Source organism: Bufo gargarizans, chromosome 8, assembly GCF_014858855.1.
Source record: "Bufo gargarizans isolate SCDJY-AF-19 chromosome 8, ASM1485885v1, whole genome shotgun sequence".
Taxonomy (NCBI): domain Eukaryota; kingdom Metazoa; phylum Chordata; class Amphibia; order Anura; family Bufonidae; genus Bufo; species Bufo gargarizans.
Window position 1 is genome coordinate 182,177,495 of NC_058087.1, and position 24,327 is coordinate 182,201,821.

The following is a 24,327-nucleotide window of genomic DNA, read 5'->3' on the forward strand; positions in this document are numbered from 1 at the left end:
AGAGAAGAGCAGGAATTTAGAGGAACAGCATATTACAATTATAACAGAGATATCTTGGGTTAGGCTGGCAATGTTATCGTGGGAATGAGCTCTTCATCTAGAGATCTGAGATGGATTAGATTCCACTCTCTCTCAGTAATGAGCAGGAGCTCCGCCCATGAGTAAAGGACGTCATGAACGATGTCTCCGCCCCCGAGGGCCAGTTTTTCATACTGTGTGCGCCTTAGTATAGCCAAATACTGATTCTTGGAGCAAATAAACACAACTTGGCCTAATTTTTTAAAACTGTCTCACAAAGAAACCTGGCTTTGATACCCAAAGCATCATTCAGCTTTCATTTTTTAAAGAGGTGGTCTCATGAAGCATCATTTTTTTTTAAATGCTACTCATCTGTCTCAATTGGTTTAATTTTTTAAGCAGTTTGGAGTGCACCAAATCTTAACATTTCGGGCAAATATTTGTCAAAATATATTTATTCCTTGCAATAGGGTCGCACAGGGGGATAACTAAATTCTCAATTTTGCTGTCATACTTTTATGGAACCTCCATGTTGGTCGTCATCCAGGTTTCCCCACTGAATAGAATTTCCACTCGCTTGACAGTGGAAGCTAATTCAAGAGGGTTTATGAGACTAGGAAAAAACATGGCGGCGTTCTACCAGAAAAAGCGCCACCTTTGAATGTTGCTGAGCTCTAATACCAAACATCAGCAGTTTTGTCCCTATGACACCGGCTGACCTGTTACATGTGTACCTGGCAGCTGAAGGCATCTGTGTTGGTCCCATGTTCATATGTGCCCGCATTGCTGAGAAATATAATGTTTTAATATATGCAAATGAGCCTCTAGGAGCAACGGGGGCGTTGCCATTACACCTAGAGGCTCTGCTCTTTCTGCAACTGCCACGCTCTCTGCACTTTGATCGACAGCGTAACGTCATAATGCCTGGGCCTGTCAAAGTGCAGAGGACGCCGCGGCAGCTGCAGAGAGAGCAGAGACTCTAGGTGTAATGGCAACGCCCCCGTTGCTCTTAGAGACTCATTTGCATATATTAAAACATAATTTTTCTCAGCCATGTGGGAGAGAGGAGCAGGAATGCTGAAATCCAGCAAGCTGATTATTATGTCCCCTGATATCGGCTGTCAGGGGAGAGTGTTGGGCCCCCAATACCCAAGACTCTCCCCCATCAGATCGTTGGCTGGTTCAATTGAATCTGACTAATATACATCTAAAGTGTATGGCAGGCCTTAAAGGGGTGTTCCGCCTCAGCCAGTGACTTCTAAGCTACTAACTATTTTTGATTAAATGGAAAACCCATAACAAAGATCGGAGCGCGGCGGTGGACAGCTCATGGCAGGAGAGTCTTTTTTTGCACGCTGCCCAGTGGTCATGGGTTTTCAGTCTTGGAGAACCCCTTTACTCTCATAAGCCTCTTACCTAAAATTCTCTGCTGCTACGTCACTAATAACTGAACCAAAATGAGCCACATGTGAGCGTTTAGCGAGGGGGGGGGGGAGGGGTGTTATTAATTAGTGGGTGCACCCTGAAAGGTCCACTTCAGAGGACAGTCCATGAACCATATCTCTCCATCCTCAAGAAACTGCAATTCAGCTTTCCAGGACGGAGGAAGCCCCGGAGACAGGGGAGACGGCATTAGCAGCGGGCACAGGATGCTCCAGAGATGCGCCGCCTGTTTATAATGAAATGAATCTTTGAAATCCAATCCTCCCTCCCGAGTGCAAGAACTCAAACCCATCCAGACAGCGGCTCGCCTTACACTCATTATTTTGGTCTGTTCTTTAAATAAGCAAAAAGGGAGAAAAAGACAAAAAAAAAATATATTTTTTTTGTGAGGATAACTCTTCGAGCAGTTAAATGCCGTTTCTCCAGGAATTAAACGCAGTGCCGTAATGAAATTTGAAATTAACCCTGACAGGTACAATAACGAAACGCAAGGAACGGGCCCAGCGCCACGTGGCGGTATGTGTTTACAGTGGAAAACAAGAAAATGTTTCTATATAGAAAAGGAACGAAGCGCAGTCATTGCAGAAAGAAAATCCTGCAACTACAGAATAGACGATGGGGTGAATTCAAGACTTCAAGATCTCAGCTTGCTGCCACTGACTGAAAACAATCTTTCCATCCATCTATCTATGGCATGCACACTAGTTTTTTGGCACATACATGTATAATGCCAGAATGCGTGCAAAGTTTGATTAGTAACCCTCCAGCAATCATACAATCATACAAACGCATGCAATCCAGTTGTATTAAGTCTTCTATAGCCATGACGGATCCGTCTTGAACACCATTGAAAGTCAATGGGGGATGGATCCGTTTTCTATTGTGCCAGATTGTGTCAGAGAAAACGGATCTGTCCCCACTGACGGATGGATAAGTTTGGCTCCGCTTCGCCAGGCGGACACCAAAACGCTGCAGGCAGCCTCCAGAGCGGGATGGCGACTGAATGGAGGCAAACTAATGCATTCTGAGCGGATCCTTTTCCATTCAGAATGCGTAAGGGCAAAACTGATCCGTTTTGGACCGCTTGTGAGAGCTCTGAACGGATCTCGTAAACGGAAAGCCAAAACGCGAGTGTAAAAGTAGCCTAATGTGTCGACATTACATATATCTACCTTCTAAGTATCTCCCATCTATCTATCTGTCTGATATCTATCCATCTATCTGTCTGATATCTATCCATCTATCTGTCTGATATCTATCCATCTATCTGTCTGATATCTATCCATCTATCTGTCTGATATCTATCCATCTATCTGTCTGATATCTATCCATCTATCTGTCTGATATCTATCCATCTATCTGTCTGATATCTATCCATCTATCTGTCTGATATCTATCCATCTATCTGTCTGATATCTATCCATCCATCTGTCTGATATCTATCCATCCATCTGTCTGATATCTATCCATCCATCTGTCTGATATCTATCCATCTGTCTGATATCTATCCATCTGTCTGATATCTATCCATCTGTCTGATATCTATCCATCTGTCTGTCTGATATCTATCCATCTATCTGTCTGATATCTATCCATCTATCTGTCTGATATCTATCCATCCATCTGTCTGATATCTATCCATCCATCTGTCTGATATCTATCCATCCATCTGTCTGATATCTATCCATCTATCTGTCTGATATCTATCCATCTATCTGTCTGATATCTATCCATCTATCTGTCTGATATCTATCCATCTATCTGTCTGATATCTATCCATCTATCTGTCTGATATCTATCCATCTATCTGTCTGATATCTATCCATCTATCTGTCTGATATCTATCCATCTATCTGTCTGATATCTATCCATCTATCTGTCTGATATCTATCCATCTATCTGTCTGATATCTATCCATCTATCTGTCTGATATCTATCCATCTATCTGTCTGATATCTATCCATCTATCTGTCTGATATCTATCCATCTATCTGTCTGATATCTATCCATCTATCTGTCTGATATCTATCCATCTATCTGTCTGATATCTATCCATCTATCTGTCTGATATCTATCCATCTATCTGTCTGATATCTATCCATCTATCTGTCTGATATCTATCCATCTATCTGTCTGATATCTATCCATCTATCTGTCTGATATCTATCCATCTATCTGTCTGATATCTATCCATCTATCTGTCTGATATCTATCCATCTATCTGTCTGATATCTATCCATCTGTCTGATATCTATCCATCTGTCTGATATCTATCCATCTGTCTGATATCTATCCATCTGTCTGATATCCATCCATCTGTCTGATATCCATCCATCTGTCTGATATCCATCCATCTGTCTGATGTCCATCCATCTGTCTGATGTCCATCCATCTGTCTGATATCCATCCATCTGTCTGATATCCATCCATCTGTCTGATATCTATCCATCTGTCTGATATCTATCCATCTGTCTGATATCTATCCATCTGTCTGATATCTATCCATCTGTCTGATATCTATCCATCTGTCTGATATCTATCCATCTGTCTGATATCTATCCATCTGTCTGATATCTATTCATCTGACTGATATCTATCTGACTGATATCTATCTATCTGTCTATCTGTCTCATAGCTGTCTATCTTTCTCATATCTATCACTATCTAGTATCTACCTACCTACCTCATATCTATCCTATATGTATGAACCTCAGATCTATCTCATATCTCTCTCTCATATCCATCTATCAGACACCCACGCTCGGCCCCCCTTCTGTAGACAGAGCTCAGACATCCTGGATGACTTGTGAACTCTATAGAAGGACTTGATTTCCTGGAGTTTAGGTTTATAGTAGAAACTTTCACTAATTGCGGGGAAACTTCTTTCATATATGAAAATTGGACGTTCAGCTTTCATTTTTTCTACAGACTATTACCCGGGGCGCTACGAGAGTAACGGGGGCCGGTCAGACAAATCACAGGGTCTGCACTTTTACAGGCCGGTCTGTTCTACGACTTTACACTAATCACTGTTATTATCTAAATCACTCCAACACATTAAAGTGTCTGAGAAAAACAGCACGATTTATAGGGGGGTAACTGGGCCAAAAAGCTGGAGCAGCCGAGGCTCGGTCAGTGGCCTAGGTATGTAAGGCTTGTAAACTTCCAATAGTCTGGCATCCAACCATATGGAAATCCTAGCATGTGCCTCGTTCTGCAGCGCCTGTTGGACTGGACCAATGAAAGCAGATTGTTAAAATTCCTCATGCGGGGCAGTCCGGGGGGTCCCTAATTAGTACCCCCTTCTATTAGCCCCAGTACAAAACTAGCGCAAAGAGTGGCCCTTGTCCTTGAGGACCCACTGCACACATTTAATGGATGTCCCACCGACTACAATGAGACACAGCACCTTACTTCTGACAGAGGGAGTGACGGGGGTCCGGATGGGACCCCCAGCAAGAACCCAGTCTGCAGGAGACCCATTGAAAGGGATGTTCATATTTCATGATGCCCAATAGTGATCCATTACTATAGAAATACTTCCACTGCTTCAAAAACCAATGTGTGCTTTACCACCCCAGCCTGGCATTGAACGTGCTGCTCAGCCATAGACAACCCCATACACAATGCCCCGATCAGCAGTCCTTGTAAGGGGGTCACATTACAGCGAGATTCACACGAGCAGAAGAGGATCCAGCAGGAGAAGTCCTTCCATTATATTCCCCATTCTTTTTTAACCCACTCTGAGCATTGAATAGATAGAAACAGTGGATATAAAAAGTCTACACACCCCTGTAAAAATGTCAGGTTTCTGTGCTGTAAAAAAATGAGACAAAGATAAATCATTTCAGAACTTTTTCCACCTTTAATGTGACCTATAAACTGTACAACTCAATTGAAAAACAAACTGAAATCTTTTAGGTGGAGGGAAGAAAACAAAAACAAATACTAAAATAATATGGTTGCATAAGTGTGCACACCCTTAAACTAATACTTTGTTGAAGCACCTTTTGATTTTATTACAGCACTCAGTCTTTTTGGGTAGGAGTCTATCAGCATGGCACAAGATTTGCCCACTCTTCTTTGCAGAAACACTCCAAATCTGTCAGATTGCGAGGGCATCTCCTGGGCACAGCCTTCTTTAGATCACCCCACAGATTTTCATTCGGATTTAGGTCTGGGCTCTGGCTGGGCCATTCCAAAACTTTCATCTTCTTCTGGTGAAGCCATTCCTTGGTTGATTTGGATGTATGCTTTGGGTCGTTGTCATGCTGAAAGATGAAGTTCCTCTTCATGTTCAGCTTTCTAGCAGAAGCCTGAAGGTTTTGTGCCAATATTGACTGGTATTTGGAACTGTTCATAATTCCCTCTAGCTTAACTAAGGCCCCAGTTCCAGCTGAAGAGAAACAGCCCCTTGGCATGATGCTACCATGCTTCACTGTGGGGATGGGGTTCTGTTGGTGATGTGCAGTGTTGTTTTTGCGCCAAACATATCTTTTGGAATTATGGCCAAAAAGTTCAACCTTGGTTTCATCAGAGCATAACACCTTTTCCCACATGCTTTTGGGAGACTTCAGATGTGTTTTTGCACAATGTAGCCTGGCTTGAAAAGGCTTTGGTCTTGCCACTCTACCCCATAGCCCAGACATATGAAGAATACGGGAGATTGTTGTCACATGTACCACACCGCCAGGACTTGCCAGATATTCCTGCAGCTCCTTTAATGTTGCTGTAGGCCTCTTGGTCGCCTCCCAGACCAGTTTTCTTCTCGTCTTTTCATCAATTTTGGAGGGACGTCCAGTTCTTGGTGATGTCACTGTTGTGCCATATTTTCTCCACTTGATGATGATGACTGTCTTTACTGTGTTCCATGGTAGATCTAATGCCTTGGAAATTCTTTTGTCCCCTTTTCCTGACTGATACCTTCTAGCAATGAGATCCCTCTGATGCTTTGGAAGCTCTCTGTGGACCGTGGCTTCTGCTGTGGGATGCGACTAAGAACATTTCAGGAAAGACCAACTAGAGCAGCTGAACTGTATTTGGGGTTAATCAGAGGCACTTTACATGATGGCCGGTGTATGCCGACTCCTATTTAACAGGATTGTGAATGGGATTGCTTAATTCTGAACACAGCTACATCCCCAGTTATAAGAGGGTGTGCACACTTATGCAACCACATTATTTTAGTTTTTTCTTTTTTTTTCTTTTCTCCACCTTTCAGTTTGTTTTGCAATTGAGTTGTACAGTTTATAGGTCACATTAAAGGTGGAAAAAGTTCTGAAATGATTTATCTTTGTCTCATTTTTTTACAGCACAGAAACCTGACATTTTAACAGGGGTGTGTAGACTTTTTATATCCACTGTAGATAGATATGAGAGAAATAGATAAAGAGAGAGATAGATAGATAGATAGATAGATAGATAGATAGAGTTATGTGGATCCGGACACCGATGCTTTAAAAGGGGTTGTCCCACAAAAAATATTTACATTTTATAAACCAGCACTTGGACCTGAATACTTTTCTATTTGCATGTAATTAAAAATGCAGTATAGCCACTGAGTTATTATATGAAATGTATCTGTATGGCGCCACCTGCAGCTTTTTTATTTTATTTCTTTGTCCTTCTCACTGAGATGGCCGCACATGCTCAGTTTCATCCTTCCAGTGCCTCCTGGGCTGTGATAGGGAGAGCTGAGACACGCCTCCTGAGATGTGATAGGGAGAGCTGAGACACGCCTCCTGAGCTGTGATAGGGAGAGCTGAGACACGCCCCCTTAGCTGTAAGCTTGATATAAATCTAGCAGATCAATGAATGGGGAGATCTCTGGATCCATGTGAGGTACAGGGCTGGTTCTAGCTTTTTTAGAAAGAGAATGTCATGTCTTATATGATGTCTGATTTTTATATTTTACATTAGTCGTGGGATCACCCCTTTAATAAAACCCGATACTGGTGAGTTGGGCGCTCCCGGCCGTGGACATGTGACCATATAGCGCCATGTCATTAGGTGATAAGGAGGATTTACTAGGTCTGACCTCTGCACCTAGTGGCGGTATCAGGCAGCGCTTCACGTCCATAATTCAGTCCCGGGCTCCAGAGACGTGTGTGGCGCGAGCAGCGTCAATCTCACACAGCTGTTTCCCGTTGCTGCCAAGGCCGGGCAGACCCAACGTGGTTTTAGAGGGGGAAGGAAGCGAACACAGAATGGTAGTAAATGAAACTTGTCTGGTTTCTGGATTTACTTTATTGTGGTTGTGGAAGTCTGAGATCTGGGACACTCGTTCCTGCAATTACAAGAGTCGGGATTAACCCCTGAGAGTACAGCGTGGGACACACACTCACTGAGAGGGGGGGTGAAGGATCTCAGTTATTCAGGCTCAGGAATATGGAGACCAGTTGGCACGTCTTAGCTATAGAGCGGTATGCTTAAAGGGGATGTCAAATGTACACTGCTTTCCATGAAGTCCACCGGAGTCTGGAGCAATATACACAAGATACCTGGATTGTTTGGCCATCAGCAATCTCTCTGGGCACCTACACACATGCATACTCGGCCGAGCATTCAAATGTTGTCGATAGGGAGAGCAAGCTGCTGTCAGACAACTGCTATCTCCCCAAAAACAAAGAATGGGGAATGCCAAAATCTGACAGCCCAGTCCATATCAACTTTGAAGTGCCACCAGGGGAGGGTCGTCCGATCCCGCCAAAGCCAGCTTAGCTCATGGTTGGAGTGCCCACCCAATGGACATCCAGTTAATGCAAGGGCACCTGCAGTCTTTCAGGGCAAGCGAGGCTCGCTGCTCGGCTTAAATGCAGGAGAAAACTCATTTGGGGCCCCTCTCTAATTAAGGCTACTTTCACACCTGCGTTTAGGTGCGGATCCGTCTGGTATCTGCACAGACGGATCCGCACCTATAATGCAAACGCTTGTATCCGTTCAGAACGGATCCGTTTGCATTACCAAGAACAAAAAATAATAATGCAAACGGATCCGTTTTGACTTGCGTTGAAAGTCAATGGGAGGCGGATCCGTTTTCAATTGCACCATATTGTGTCAGTAAAAACGGATGCGTCCCTATTGACTTACATTGTAAGTCAGGACGGATCCGTTTGGCTCAGTTTCGTCAGACGGACATCAAGCGTTTTGGTGTCCGCCTCTAGAGCGGAATGGAGGCTGAACGGAGGCAAACTGATGCATTCTGAATGGATCCTTATCCATTCAGAATGCATTGGGGCTGAACTGATCCGTTTTGGGCCGCTTGTGAGAGCCTTGAAACGGATCTCACAGGCGGACCCAGAAACGCCAGTGTGAAAGTAGCCTAACCACTGAGTTGCATTGGGAATTGTAATGACCGGTACAGTCCCGAGGTGGTCATGTGCTTAAAGGGGGTCACATCATGAAGACAACCCATTCTCTATATACAGTGAGGAACAGAAGTATTTGAACACCCTGCGATATTTCAAGTTCTCCCACTTAGAAATCATGAAGGAGTCTGAAATTCACATTGTAGGTGCATTCTCACTCTGAGAGACAGAAATAAAAAAATAAAAAAAATTCAGGAAATCACATTGTATGATTTTTAAAGAATGTATTTGTCTTGCACTGCTCAACATAAGTATTTGAACACCGGAGAAAATCAGTGTTAATATTTGGAACAGAAGCCTTTGTTTGCAATTACAGAGGTCAGACGTTTCCTGCAGTTCTTGACCAGGTTTGCACACACTGCAGCAGGGTTTCGGGGCTGTCGCTGAGCAACACGGAGTTTCAGCTCCCTCCAAAGATATTCTATTGGATTTAGGTCTGGAGACAGGCTAGGCCACTCCAGAACCTCGATATGCTTCTTACGGAGCCGTTCCTTGGTTATCCTGGCTGTGTGCGTCGGGTCGTTGTCATGTTGGAAGACCCAACCACGACCCATCTTCAATGCTCTGACTGAGGTAAGGAGGTTGTTGCTCAAAATCTCACAATAAATGGCCCCATTCATCCTCTCCTTAATACAGTGTAGTGGTCCTGTCCCCTTCGCAGAAAAGCACCCCCAAAGTATGATGTTACCACCCCCTTCCCCCCCATGCTTCACAGTAGGTATGGTGTTCTTGGGATGCAACTCATCCTTCTTTTTCCTCCAAACACTACGAGTGAAGTTTAAACCAAAAAGTTCTACTTTGGTCTCAACTGACCACATGACTTTCTCCTCGGCCTCCTCTGGATCATCCAGATGGTCATTGGCAAACTTCAGACGGGCCTGGACATGTGATGACTTGAGCAGGAGAACCTTCCGTGCAATGCATGATTTGAAACCATGATGGCGTAGTGTTCTACCGACAGTGACTTTTGAAACTGTGGTCCCAGCTCTCTTCATGTCATTGACCAGCTCCTCCTTTGTAGTTCTGGGCTGATTCCTCACCTTTCTTATCATCAGTGATACCCCACGAGGTGAGATCTTGCATGGAGCCCCAGTCCGAGGGAGACTGACATTCGTCTTTAGCCTCTTCCATTTTCTAACTATTGCTCCAACAGTTGATCTATTTTCACCAAGCTGCTTGCCAATTGACTCGTAGCCCTTTCCAGCCTTGTGGAGGTCCACAATTTTGTCTCTTGTGTCTTTTGACAGCTCTTTGGTCTTGCCCATGGTAGTAGTTGGCGTCTGACTGACTGTGAGGTGGACAGGGGTCTTTAAAGAGCTCAGACAGGTGCTAAGTTAGATTAATGAGTGGAGTAGAGGTGGACTTTTTTGCTGTTTCTCAGGTGTTCAAGTACTTAGGTTCAGCAGTGCAAGACAAATACTTTCTTTGAAAATCATACAATGTGATTTCGTGTTTTTGTTTTTTAGTGTGTGTCTCAGTGGGAATGCACCTACAATGTGAATTTCAGACCGCTCAATGAGTGGGAGAACTTGCAAAATCGCAGGCTGTTCAAATACTTCTGTTCCTCACTGTAGATAGTTGCCCCAAGAACGGCTGATCTGTATGGATCCGGCTCCTGAACCCCCATCGTCCTCTGTAATCCATGGAGGGAACTGTAGCATTGTATGGTGGACACTGTAATGTGAGGATTGCCACTAGAGGGGGAGAACTCAATTAGGAGACCCCCTTAATAGGACATAAGGGCAGGGCTTGTCTATGAAACGTTCCCTCGCAGCAAGCATTGCCCATGGTTGATTATGTTGCCCGTCCCAGACCGAATTGTCTGTGTAAGTATCACTGTATTCTAGCATCCCATCCACGAAGCAGACAGCTCATGATGAGCAGAGAAATAGGCCCCTCCATGAAAAGGCTCTTCAATAGTGTTAGCGGCCTGGAGTAGCTCCTGAGTTCACACGGGCGAGATTTCCGCGCGGGTGCAATGCAGTAGGTGAACGCATTGCACCTGCACTGAATCCTGACCCATTCATTTCAATGGGGCTGTGCACATGAGCATTTTTTTTCATGCATCACTTCTGCAATGCTTTAAAATCGCAGCATGTTCTATATTCTGCGTTTTTCACGCAGCCCTGGCTCCATAGAAGTGAATGGGGCTGCGTTAATAACGCATTGCATCTGCAAGCAAGTGCGGATGCAATGCGTTTTTCACTGATGGTTGCTAGGAGATGTTGTTTGTAAACCTTCCGTTTTTTATCACGCGCGTGAAAAAAGCATCAAAACGCATTGCACCCGCGCGGAAAAAACTGAACAACTAAACGCAATTGCAGCCAAAACTGACTGAACTTGCTTGCAAAATGGTGCGAGTTTAACTGAACGCACCCTGAACGCATCCGGACCAAATCTGTCACGCTCGTGTGAACTCAGCCTTACCATCACAAGACGCCTTGAGGTGCGACAAGACAAGTCATGGTTCAACCACTTGTCAATACTGGAGCGGGAAGCTTTCATACGCTTCAATTGTATTCTTCTGTAAATACAGCGCCGCCTCCGCTATTACCGCTCAGTACAGCGATGTATTAATCTCATCTTGTGTCATTTTATCTGTAAAACACTGATATAACTGAGCTGGATCTGTAACTGTTCATACTATGCTTTCTATGTCATGAATAGAATTCCAGAAGTACAGGGAAGACTGACATGACTGCAAACAGAACAGGAACAGAGGATTGAACAATTCAATGTTGAAAAAAATAAAATAAATAATAATAAATCGGTGACGAACGCTATGGGTATTGTGATGGCAGTTGTAAGGGCTTGACTTCTAGCATCTGTTGCCATATAGCAGTGATACTTAAAAATGGCGGCCTAGTCTCCCGGCCCCCTCTCTGTCTTCTGTTCAACAGCAATACTGGCTTGGGATAAGGGCTTAAAGAGTTGGCCCATCTCACACATTGGTGGCTAGAATATGCAGGTGCGGGTCCCCCAAAGCGAAGGAGGGTGCACCGCATGTGCGTAGCGGGCTCTCCATTGTGTTCTATGGGAGTTCCGAAAAGAACCGAGCAAGCGTGCTCGGCTACTTCTGAAAGTGATTGGAGGGCTGCCACCGCTCCATTCACCTCTATGGGAGCTCTGGAAACTCTTCAGCACTCTCATACAAGTGAATGGAGCGTGGTCACGCTTGTGCGGTGCATCCGCATTCACTTTGGGGGTCCCGTTAGGTGCGGTATGCCACCAATGTGCGAGATTGCCACTAAGGAAGTACTGCCTGACAATCTTAGTGAAGAGAGTGCGGTTGTTAGGCAGCACATCCCTAGCAACTAGACAGTAAGATATGACTTGTCTTTGTCCCTATACTAATAGAAACATAGAAACATACTGCCATCAGAAGCAGCATGGCAACAGTTTGGACATGCTATCCTAATCTCCCCTTGCTTTATTAATCAGATTTTCCTTTGTTAATTTTATTTTTCTTCATTCATCTGATTTTTCTTTCATTAGATTTTTCTTTATTAATCAGATTTTCCTTTATTAATTTAATTTTTCTTTCATTAGATTTTTCTTTATTAATTAGATTTTTCTTTGTTAATCAGATTTTCCCTTATTAATTAGATTTTTCATTCATCCGATTTTTCATTCATCCGATTTGTCTTTAATTAGATTTTTCTTTGTTAATCAGATTTTTCTTCATTAATCTGATTTTTTTCAATCAGATTTTTCCAAATAGAAAAACAGATCACACAAGAGAATTCCATTTTTGTTTCTCCTGACAACAGCCCATAGTGGAGGGTCTAACAGACCCTACACTGATCAGCAAAATCAGCAAAACCAGCCAACAAAAATCGGAGGTCTATGGCCAGATTGAGTATGGAGGCTACAATGTCACAGCGCCAATGTGGTGGCAGAAGGATTACTCCACCCATTGTTCCTCAAGTAGTCCAGAATGCTGTTACATAACCCCCACGATAATGACATTTCATGGATCGGCCGTGACAGACCCAGAGGTGACGACCCCGGAGTTAGAGGACTGGACACTGGACAGGAAAAGCATAAAAACTACGAAACTTTCCCATGCAAGGAAGAGAAATGCAAAGTGAATTATCTCATTAAATCCTATTCATTGCCAGGATCTTTGGCCCATTTCTCCAGGACTCTGCGAGGAGGACTGGTGCCTGATTTGGTTATCTCTAAAAATGGCCCGCGGCCAATGGTTTTCATTGTGGAAATTGTTTTTTGTCAAGTTATGCAAGATGTGAGGGGCAAGCAGTGCTTCTTCATTCACTTTACTCCCGGGGGAGGAACATTGTGCTGATGCTGGAAATCCAGAGACACCGGGGAACATTACAGAACGCAGGACACTTGTCTGACTAAAAGAAGATTTAAAGTGATTCATCACATAAATGGGTTTTTACAAAAAGAAGAAACAAAAATGATCAATATACCAATAAATGATAAGGAAAAGGCTAGTTTGAGTATTGCGAAGCCTCATTGCCCCCATCATTGGCCGCAGTCTCGAGGTGATGGTCTAAGTACTCTTAGACAGGTTGCTAGGGAAATGCTGCCTGACAACCCTCCGGTATTCGGGTGTAGTTGTTATTCATCATAAGCCTAGAAATCAGTGACCAACTGATCGGCAGGTCCTGGATTATCACACGTCAAAGGCAAGGATGAGAATGTTCTCCATAAAGGCCCAACAAGAACAGAAAGAGAACTTGGAGGTTCCTCAAGAGAATGAGAGTGATCTAATGGTGTGCCAAAAGGAATAAGAATGACCCAAACATCCAGCAAAGGGATGTGAATAATCTGGAGGTCCATCAAGGGTATGAAGAAGATAGCCAGAAGGTCTATAAAGGGTATGAAGATAGCCAGAAGGTCCATCAAAGAAATGAGAATGAAAATTATATGATAGTCCATCAAGGAAAGGGCCCACCGAGGGAAAGGGAATGACCTGAAGATCCAACAATGGAGTGAGAATGACCCGAGGGTCAATCAAGGGAGTGAAAATGACCTGAAAGTCCATCAAGGGAATTACATAAAAGAACATCAAGGAAATGAAAATGAAATGACCTGAAAGTCCATCAAGAGAATGACCCATAAAGGGAATGAGTATGATCTGAACATCCATCCAGGTAATGAGAATGAGCTGGAGGTATATCATGGGAATGAGAATGATCTGGCAGATAAAGAACTATGGGAAGACAGAGATTACAAGCTCCTCTGTTTTCTGGCTCTAATTCAACAATATGCTATACGGTATGTGAAAGTAGAGATGTCCTAAGAGCAGATGCAACAGACAACATTGAGGGAGCTTATGATGAAGACGTTCCATACAGATCTTCAGACGTCTCTGTGACTATAAACTGCATTTTAGCTTTCTGTCCCATATATTTCATTTGATCATTATGCATCGGGTAGTCATGGCAACAGCGCACCCTTCAGCTGCTGGAACAATGCGGCTGGCACCATATTCACCCGCGTTCTGGAAGGAAGAGGGGACATGTGAGTTTGGCTTTGAAACTGATCCCCCCTTCTCTCTCCAGTGACACAGGAAGTTTCCCCAAAGCTTCTTCCTTCGCAGGAAGGATGACCCCCTATGAGCCGCGTACATTGACTTTAAAAGTCTCGCGGATAATCTGCTTCTCTTTTTGTTTTCTATCCCCAGTTTGTGAAAAACAAGACTTAAGACAAAGGCGACTCTGTTCTCCTGGCCAAACAGAAGGGACAGGAGGCAGGAACGGGCAATTAACCGAGCATCGAGGCGCTGTGTGTCCTGTCTGCAGCCGATCTATTATGTATGTGTGTATCCTGTAAATACGCTCATGCTCCATGTATATGGATGTCCTGGGAATACCGGACAGTAGGGTGCGTATACTTATCAAAATTTCAAGGTGGACAGTGAGAGACGCCGGTCAGAGGCGTCTGATGGACTGATGCATTTACAGATAACGACAGGGAGTGCTTGCTGGCGTTTTTGCATCCGTGCATCAGAAAGCTCAGGATGAGCAATGGTGACGCACAGGTGTTAATACCCAGCTTTCCACTCTTAAAGACAAATCTATATAGTGACACAGATATATTTCTTCTCTGCTGCTCTAGCTGACCAGAGGCTAAAATGCGTATCACAAATAACACGGCTATAAAATCAGCCTAGATGTAAGCCGGAGCTTTAGTCTCAAAACTGAAAGATTCCCCTTTCTATTGACAGCAAGCAGAGATTTAGAAAAAGCTGAGAAATTCAAAGTGAAAGGGCATCTGTCAGCAGCTTTGTATCTATGAAACGGACTGACCTGTTGGCAGCTGAAGGCATCCGTGTTGGTCCCATGTTCATATGTGCCCGCACTGCTGAGAAAAATAAGGTTTTAATATATGCAAATCAGCCTTTAGGAGCAATGGGGGCGTTGCCCTTACACCTAGAGGCTCCTCCCTCTGTGTAACTGCCGTCCCCTCTCCTCTTGATTGACAGGACCAGGCAGTGAAAACATCATCATGCCTGGACCTGCCAATCAAAGTGCAGAGGGCGCAGCAGCAGTTGCAGAAAGAGCTGAGCCTCTAGGTGTAACGGTAACGCCCCCGTTGCTCCTAGAGCCTCATTTGCATATATTAAAACATCATTTTTCTCAGCAATGCGGGCACATATGAACATGGGACCAACACAGATGCCTTTAGCTGGCAAGCGCACATGTAACAGGTCAGCCAGTTTCCTAGGTAAAAAACTGCTGACAGATGCCCTTAAAAAAAAAAAAGGAAGGGAAGAGCTCCTGCTCTTGAGGAATCAACAAGCTGCCCATTCTTGGATGCTGCATAGGAAACGTGTGGGAATTGGACCTAAAGTCTAGCTTAGAACATGGGGACCCCCTGTAAAGGGTTGTTCTCAACTTGCATAGTGATCTCTTAGGCTCGACCTCCGGGACTCCCTCAAATACTAGATGCAGCTGTGATTTATCTTTGCACAGCGGGGTGGTGGGGGGCGCCACTGTGCAGGGAAAGCAGAGACCTACAGCCGCCTCTGTTCAAATGGTGCAGTTCCCAGCATAGCCTGTGCAGGAAAGAAGACATGGTGCTAAACCAGAGACCCTTAAAGGGAACCTGTCACCAGGATTTTGTGTATAGAGCTGAGGACATGGGTTGCTAGATGGCCGCTAGCACATCCGCAATATCCAGTCCCCATAGCTCTGTGTGCTTTTATTGTGTAAAACCGATTTGATACATATGCAAATTAACTTGAGATGAGTCCTGTATAGGACTCATCTCAGTGACAGGACTCATCTCAGGTTAATTAGCATATGTATCAAATCGTTTTTTTTACACAATAAAAGCACATAGAGCTATGGGGACTGGGTATTGCGGATGTGCTAGCTGCCATCTAGCAACCCATGTCCTCAGCTCTATACACAAAATCCCGGTGACAGATTCCCTTTAAGTTTCAGGATCAGAGGTCAAACCCAACGATCCTAAAATGACACCATGTCAGATGGGAGAACCCCTTTAATACTCAGTTTTAGTACTACTGTTAAAGGGTAACTGTCATGTTTTTATCAAAAAATCTATTTTAGCATATGTTACTGCTGCAGCAGCATTATGCATAAAGCAATCTTTAGTTTCTTCACTTACCCCCGTTTTCCTTGAGTTTTCCCCTTAGTTACAGCTGACTTGAATCCTACATTATGAGGATCTTCTCAAGATGGCTCCTTTGCCAGTTCTCTGAGGCCAAAACTGCTTTCCCTCACTACCCATACACACTTTCTGTAGCCAGCAGCTCCCTGCCAGCCAATCAGATTGGATTACTGAGAGACACGCCTCCTCACTCTGAAGCCTAATGCAGGCATGCAGTGTGAAGGACCGCCCCTCTGTCTTCTGTTTACATTAAGTTGGGAGACAGATGAGCCCTAGCAACGGTCTTTTAAGGGAGCAGTGGAAAGGGACATTATTGAAAGCTGTTATTATAAGGTAATTACAGATCTTTTAGCAATCATTGACAGACTAACTCAGGTATACATGCCTAGCTCTAATAAACTGGCAAAATATGACAGTTATCCTTTAAATAGTAACCAGGAAGATCAGGATGAGCAGTACTGTAGGCTTTATTCAGCTTGACGCTGTGCACAAACAACATTTGGCGTCAACCTGCTCGGCATAAATCAAAGCTGATCCCTGACAGGTGGCTACAGGCCAGTGCACATTCTGCCAGTAAACAGCCCTCTATGTTCGAAAAGAATAGGAGCGAGCTTGAAAACATCTTACCTGTGAGCGGCCGAGCGTGCCCAGGTGGAAGCAGCCGCAATCTGAAGCCTGGCCTGTGAGCAGGTGGGCGCAGTGACGGGCCAGTCAGCAGGTATGGGAGCGGTGCCGACTGTATGGTGCACAACCCGATAAAACTGCCCATCATGGGGCCGCGAGTCACAGTGCCTGCACAATAATAATGTCCTCCCTCCTCACTGACCCGTGGCCACGGTGTAATGAAAGGCGCGAGCATGCACCAGTGATCGCCAGCAATGAGACGACTTCTACTGGGTTTTCTTCTCGGCATTAATATAAAAAAATAAAAATCGAATTTCCTGTTTGATGTACGCCCTGTCCCAATGGGCCCGAGCTCTATACTGTCTGGGAATCAGGTCCGCTGGTGGCACGGAGCAGCAACTGATAATGTCTGTACATGCAATTAATACTCCCCTCCAGGTGCAGTCAGCAGCCAGAGAGTTCTTAAAGGGGCTGTCCAGTTATATTAAAATTACGTTTAAAGGATAAGTTCACAATAGAACATCACCTTATAGTTTATACCTAGATATAAGTACTTATCCTGTACTGATCCCGAGTTACATCCTGTATTATACTCCAGAGCTGCACTCACTATTCTGCTGGTGCAGTCACTGTGTACATACATTACATTACTTATCCTGTACTGATCCTGAGTTACATCCTGTATTATACTCCAGAGCTGCACTCACTATTCTGCTGGTGCAGTCACTGTGTACATTACATTACTTATCCTGTACTGATCCTGAGTTACATCCTATATTATACTCCAGAGCTGCACTCACTATTCTGCTGGTGCAGTCACTGTGTACATACATTACTTATCCTGTACTGATCCTGAGTTACATCCTGTATTATACTCCAGAGCTGCACTCACTATTCTGCTGGTGCAGTCACTGTGTACATACATTACATTACTTATCCTGTACTGATCCTGAGTTACATTCTGTATTATACTCCAGAGCTGCACTCACTATTCTGCTGGTGCAGTCACTGTGTACATACATTACTTATCCTGTACTGATCCTGAGTTACATCCTGTATTATACTCCAGAGCTGCACTCACTATTCTGCTGGTGCAGTCACTGTGTACATACATTACATTACTTATCCTGTACTGATCCCGAGTCACATCCTGTATTATACCCCAGAGCTGCACTCACTATTCTGCTGGTGCAGTCACTGTGTACATACATTACTTATTCTGTACTGATCCTGAGTTACATCCTGTTTTATACTCCAGAGCTGCACTCACTATTCTGCTGGTGCAGTCACTCTGTCCTCTGTATATGCATGTGGCGCTCCCCCCTTGTGGTGTGGCGGATCGGCGGGTACTCACCATAGCTGGCCCACGCTCACTATAGAGTGGTACAGGATCCACAGCGTGCCCATCATGATCATGTTGGCGCATCCGGTTATCAGAATGGAAGCTGAGATCACAAGGCCAAGGAGGGCGATGTTATCCAGGTGGGTGTCCATGGTCGACCAGTCTAGCACCCAGAGAAGGGTGGGCGCGTGGCTGACTGCTTCCATGCCAACCTTGCCCCCGAAGTACTGCTTGATGTTCTGGAGGTGCAGCCTGCATGGCAGTAACCCCCGCTCCCCGATCAGCTGCTTGTTCTGGTGGAGGGCCACGAGAAATGCCACAACTACAAAAGAGGGAGAGACATGAACACATGAAGGCTACAGGCACACAGAGATCGCATCCTCTATTGTTTTACCACTGTGTCAGTCCTTACTGCAGTTCTAGAATTTCATTCCCATGCTACTATTTCAATAACATTATATTGCACCTACTAAAGAGCTGAAAAATTTACGTAACAGCAAAACTTTGATTTTTTTTTGGAAGGTCTGCAGGTTACCAGACTGCCATTTACATACCCTCTTGATTTTTCCTCTGTGTCAGTTCTTACTGCAATTCTAAAATTCAATTCCCATGCTACTATATAAGCTCACAATATTGCACCTATTAAAGGGTTAAAAAAATGAAAACCATAATTGCAACAAAAAAAATTAATCTCTAAAAGCCTCCAGAAATGCAGACTGCTGTTGTATCCTCTACTGACTTGCCTCAGTGTCAGACCTTACTGCAATTCTGGTATTCTATTCACATAATACAACTGCAATTCATAATAGTGCACCTATTAGTGGGTTCAAAAATGATAGCAATCTTTTCTTTTTCAGACTGCTGTTACATACTCTTGATTTGCCTCTGTGTCAGTCCTTATTACTTTTTTAGAATTCTATTCCCATGCTACTTTTCCAATATAATATATTGCATCTACTAAAGAGCTGAAAAATTTAAGTAAAAGCAAAACTTTCTTTTATTTTATTTCTGAAGATCTCCAGGTACCCAGAACTGTCATTACATACGCTACATACGCTCTTGATTTGCCTCTGTGTCAGTCTTTACTGCAATTCAAAAATTGTATTCCCAAGCTGCTATTTCAGCTCACAATATTGCACCTATTAAAGGGTTCAAAATTGAAAGCAATATTTTTATTTTTTTCAGAAAGCCTGTTACATTTGCGTAAATGTCAGTCCTTACTGCATATCTAGCATTCTATTCACAATTCACAATATTGCATCTATTAGGTTTGTCCTAAGTGGAGCCCCCTCCCTCGCTCTATGACCCCCTCCGTGCCTGGCCGCCATGGTGCACTGCGGCAGAGAAAATAACATATGCAATATAAAGGGGGGGGGGGTCCCCAGCGATAGATTCTGTCACTCCACCCCACCCGTTACCCCAAAACACAAACTGGTGCTGCAGAACCTGCCCCCCGTGTGTTGGCGCAGCGGTGCGGAGAAGGTGCAGGCGTCCGGGTAAGGCCTGGCATGAAGGAGCCATAAAACCCGCCAGCGCCGCCCCCTCCTAATAAAGCCATTTTCACTGCAGCAGACTAACATTATCTTCCCCGTAAACGCGGCCCACCGCCGCCAAACGGAAGCGCGTAGTCTGTCTGAGGGATTTAATTACAGCACACGAGCCTGGGACTGAAGCCTTGTGAGAGAGCGCTGCTCCGATCGGCTGCATTAACTCATTTTTCACTCTTCGATTGCCAGCAGCCACCCTACTCGGCGACTTTCTAATAGACTTTGTCTTCCAGTTTCTCACCGGTGTCAAGATCTCTGCTTGCTGTCAGCGAAAGGGAATATATCCGGTTTAAATTCAGAGGCTGAAAACCTCTGAGGATTTGTTACAATGTATCCAGTCTAAAAAATATCTTTTTTTGTGCAAAATACAATAGAAAATCTTGCCTTTGCTACAATGTATCAGTGCAGGTATCAGATGGGAACGTTAAAGGGGTTATCTGGGAATTTGACATTGATAGCCGATCCTCAGGATAGGCCATCGGTATCAGTTTGGCGGGGGTTCGACACCTGGAACCCCCGCCGATCAGCTGTTTGAAGAGGCCGCGGGCCTCCGAGAGCGCCTAGGCCTCTTCTTAGGCCAGTGACATCACTGTATATTGGTCACATGGCCTAGCCACAGCTCAGTCCCATTCAAGTGAATGGGACCGAGCTGAAATACCAAGGACGACCGCTGTGCTCGGTGAGCAGGGAGAAGGCCACTGTGAGCGCAGCAGTCTCTTCAAACAGCTAATCGGGGGGGGGGGGGGCAGCGGAGCGGAAGTCAGACTCCCGCCAATCTACCCCCTTTAAGGAGACAGGATACCACTGTAACAGAACCTCAGCTATGAGAAGTATTAGGTATATTCACACTCACCACATACGTGGGATGCTGATCGTTGTTAGATTGGATACTGGTTTTGGCTCGGTATGCGTGTCGGCTATGACGCGTGTGACCACGTCAGTCTCTGGATATAAATAATGGATGCTTCCATTCACTGACAGCAAGCAGAGATCTTGAAAATGGTGACGAAACACAAAGTAAAATAGGAAGTTATGCTGTTGACAAGCACTGCCGGTAGCCATTACAGTGCCACAAGTGACATATACCTCTGCATAGCCCATTAAATGCAATCTCTTCTACGTGTCAGTCTTTACTGCTGTTCTAGTATTCTATTCATAAAGTGGTAGATCAGGACAGACGTTCCTAGGTCAATTTTTTATACATGAAATCTACACAGTCTATAGAGGGGGGGGGGGGGGGTTCTGGGATAAAACCCTTGAGGTCGGTACAGGACGGCACCGCTGAATCAGCCGCACCGGGCAGCACAGCGAAGCCATTTCCTCCAGATCTCTCCTGAAAGCTGCGAGGGGAATTCAAAGACGTAACTGCTAATTGCACAAGAGGGTCACGTGCCGGCGCTGAACATATTAACCCTATAGGATCATATACAGTGGACGGCGATATGTGCACCCGATGCTGTAGGCCCGCAGAGCTAACGCGTCGCAGGCCTACAGAGCCCGTGCGTGGCCACCCTCCGCTCGCCGCCATCGCTAGGATATGCCATCAATGTCAGGTGCAGGTCTCACCTCTGGGACCCCCTGCTATCTCCAGCACAGGCTTTCCCCCCCCCAAAGTGAAGGCGAGAGCCCTGCACAAGCATGGCTATAGGAGAACATAGCCAAGCACCGACATCACCGCAGTCCCATAGAGTGCCATGGAGTAGGGTGGCAGGAGAAGAGACCCCTACCGACATCAGCATAAAAAAAAAAATCAAGATGAAACAAAACAAAGTCTTCACAATCCTGGTGAAGTGACCGTAAATCAGTGTCACCCCGAAAAAAACTAAAATAAATAAAACCCTGCACATCCCTGGTGACCATATGGCGCTCTCTTCCTGCAGCGGCGTACTGTGCACAGTGTGGATGATCTGAATCACTGAATCTCCCTGACACGAGCACATCCAGCAAGTTCCAGAACATACACCCATCCCTGTGCCCTTATGCACAATCTCTACCAGAACCCCCCGCTACTACAGGTAGGTATCAATGCCCAGGTGCAACTGCAACCCTTGCCCATATAGTTGCACAATTTTGACTCCTCTCACCCGTTCCCCCTTGGAAACCATTTCTCTATTGCACCTTTGCATCTTGAATCTAAAAAAATTCTGATTAAGGAGCTCCCACCGTTTTGAGTAGGCAGCACCTGAGCAGACCCACATGTCTCCATGGTTACAGACGACAAACAAACCCTGGGTTGTCAGCTCCGGCATGACAGCAGGATCAGCTTGTAGTCTGTAACCACAGAGACGCACAGAAGCTGTATACACAAAACGGCAGATTTCTAAATAGGGCTATTTGCACATTTTTTTAATTTTTTTTTAAAGGGGTGTCCAGCCTCAGAGCTGACTTACAGGGAATTGACGAAATTTTTATACTTATGACCTATCCCCACGATAGGTCATCGGTATCTGATCGGTGGGGGTCTGACACCCAGGACCACCGCCAATCAGCTGCTTGAGAAGGCACCGGTGCTCCTGTAAGTCCCACGGCCTTCTCACAACTTTTCCTAGGCCATGTGACGACACGTTCATCGGCCTTGGCCCAGCTCAGCCCCATAGAAGTGAATGGGGCTGAGCGCAATACCAAGCACGGCCACTATACAATGTACGGCGCTGTGTATGGCGAGCAGAGAGAAGGCTGCGGCGCTCACAGGAGCAATGGTGTCTTCTCAAACAGCTGATCGTGGGGGTCCGGGATCAGATACTGATCACCTATCCAGAGGATGGGTCATCAGTAGTGATGAGCGAACTTCTGTTTTAAGTTCGGCGTCTAAAGTTCGGCTTCCGGTTAGCGGAGAATCCCGATATGGATCCGGATATGGATTCCGACTTCCGTTGTGGTCCGTGGTAGCGGAATCAATAATCGGCCATTATTGATTCCGCTACCACGGACCACAACGGAAGTCGGAATCCATATCCGGTTCCAGATCGGGATTCTCCGCTAATCCAAACTCGAACTTTAGACGCCGAACTTAAAACAGAGGTTCGCTCATCTCTAGTCATCAGTTATAAAATCCCGCCAGTCATGTGCGGCAAAATAAACACACTCTCCCAGCGCCGCAACTCCGTTACTGGACGCCTTGGGTTCCTCACAGTGACGCACTGTTCAAACAGGTGACCGCTGAGGCCAAGGATTGGGCAGACGACCCCCTTAACATGCCCAGTCTCTGTACCTAGGCTGACACAGGCACCAAATGCCACCCACGCTCACAGACTGAAGACGGAGAGGGGGGGGGTCCCTCTGACAGGATATAGACCGGGGTCTCTTTCTTTTTTAAACTCCATTCTTAATTATGAACATAAGCGTTCACCAAAATATCATTTTCCACGGTTATTTCAATAAAATTCTAAAGAGCAGCGCGAAACCACAGCCAATTACAGGACGGTGGCGGGGGGGAGGGGGATGATATAATTCGTAGGGGTCTGATCAGCGGGACTGATGAGAACACACAAGGCCGCAGTGCGATATAATGTACACCGCGCAGGCGCCGCCCCCCCGCCATCAAGGAATTTTTACATGCAGGTTATTACAGGATCCATATTCTTCAGGGTTTCCTTTCAGGTATGGACTTTCCAGAAGCGCAGCATTGCCAGTACTGTCTGAAAGTGGAACGTGCGGAAATTCGGGAGCGCAGCGAAGCCTCGGTATACAGGGCACTTAAAATAATGGGGGAACAAGCACCCCCCCCCCCCGATGAGGCCAAAAATGATCTCTTACGCGGTGTCTCGTAATCTCTAGACGTCTCGTGTCTTCAGATTTACTGCCAGGAAGGAGCCGTCTGGAATCTGACATGGGGCTGCTCTTTCTGTCCCCCAGGTAGGTCTCTCCTGAAGCTCTTTCTGGGTGTCAATCATATTGAGACCCCTCCAACGGCTGCTGAGACATGCTTGATGTAATCTACCTTTGGACAGCAGCTATTCATGCATGCTCTGTTCGGCCGTGCATGTGTTCTCGATAAGGAGGGGGGAGTTAGCCACTGTCGGACATCTCCTTAAAGGGATATTCCCATCTCAGACATAGCAGATAGGTGGGACCCACTTGAATCTCCAGAACTGGCCCAAGAAGTGAATAAGAGTGCACTGCGCAAACGCCGGCTCGGCTATTTCCGGCAGGACCATAGCGGTGGCCGCGCATGCGCAGTGTGCTCTCCCGTCAACACTGCTACGAGACCGAGCCAGCGAATGGCTATTTTCGGAACTCCCATAGAAGCGAAAGGAGAACACGCTGCGCATGCGCAGTGTACGCTCCTTCACTTCGGGGGCCCGTTCTGGAGATAGGAGCGGGTGCCAGAGGTATATGCAGCACTTATCTTCATTGTCTGAGACGGGCCAACCCCTTT

The 24,327-nt window shown here is 45.4% G+C and overlaps 1 protein-coding gene across 2 annotated transcripts in view; it reads right to left on the reverse strand.

Moving 5' to 3' along the window:
- LMF1 (lipase maturation factor 1) overlaps nt 1–24,327 on the reverse strand; it is a 199,022-nt gene that overhangs the window by 163,585 nt on the left and 11,110 nt on the right. The window contains exons 1-2 of one of the 2 annotated variants that reach the window (XM_044303095.1): nt 23,706–23,857; nt 18,415–18,724 (exon numbers count right to left, since the gene is read on the reverse strand). In XM_044303095.1, coding sequence (XP_044159030.1) covers nt 18,415–18,608 — 194 coding nt within the window. In that variant the 5' untranslated portion in view covers nt 18,609–18,724; nt 23,706–23,857. Of the gene's footprint in view, nt 1–18,414; nt 18,725–23,705; nt 23,858–24,327 lie in introns of those variants that run through there. The other variant, XM_044303094.1, reaches the window with a different exon arrangement.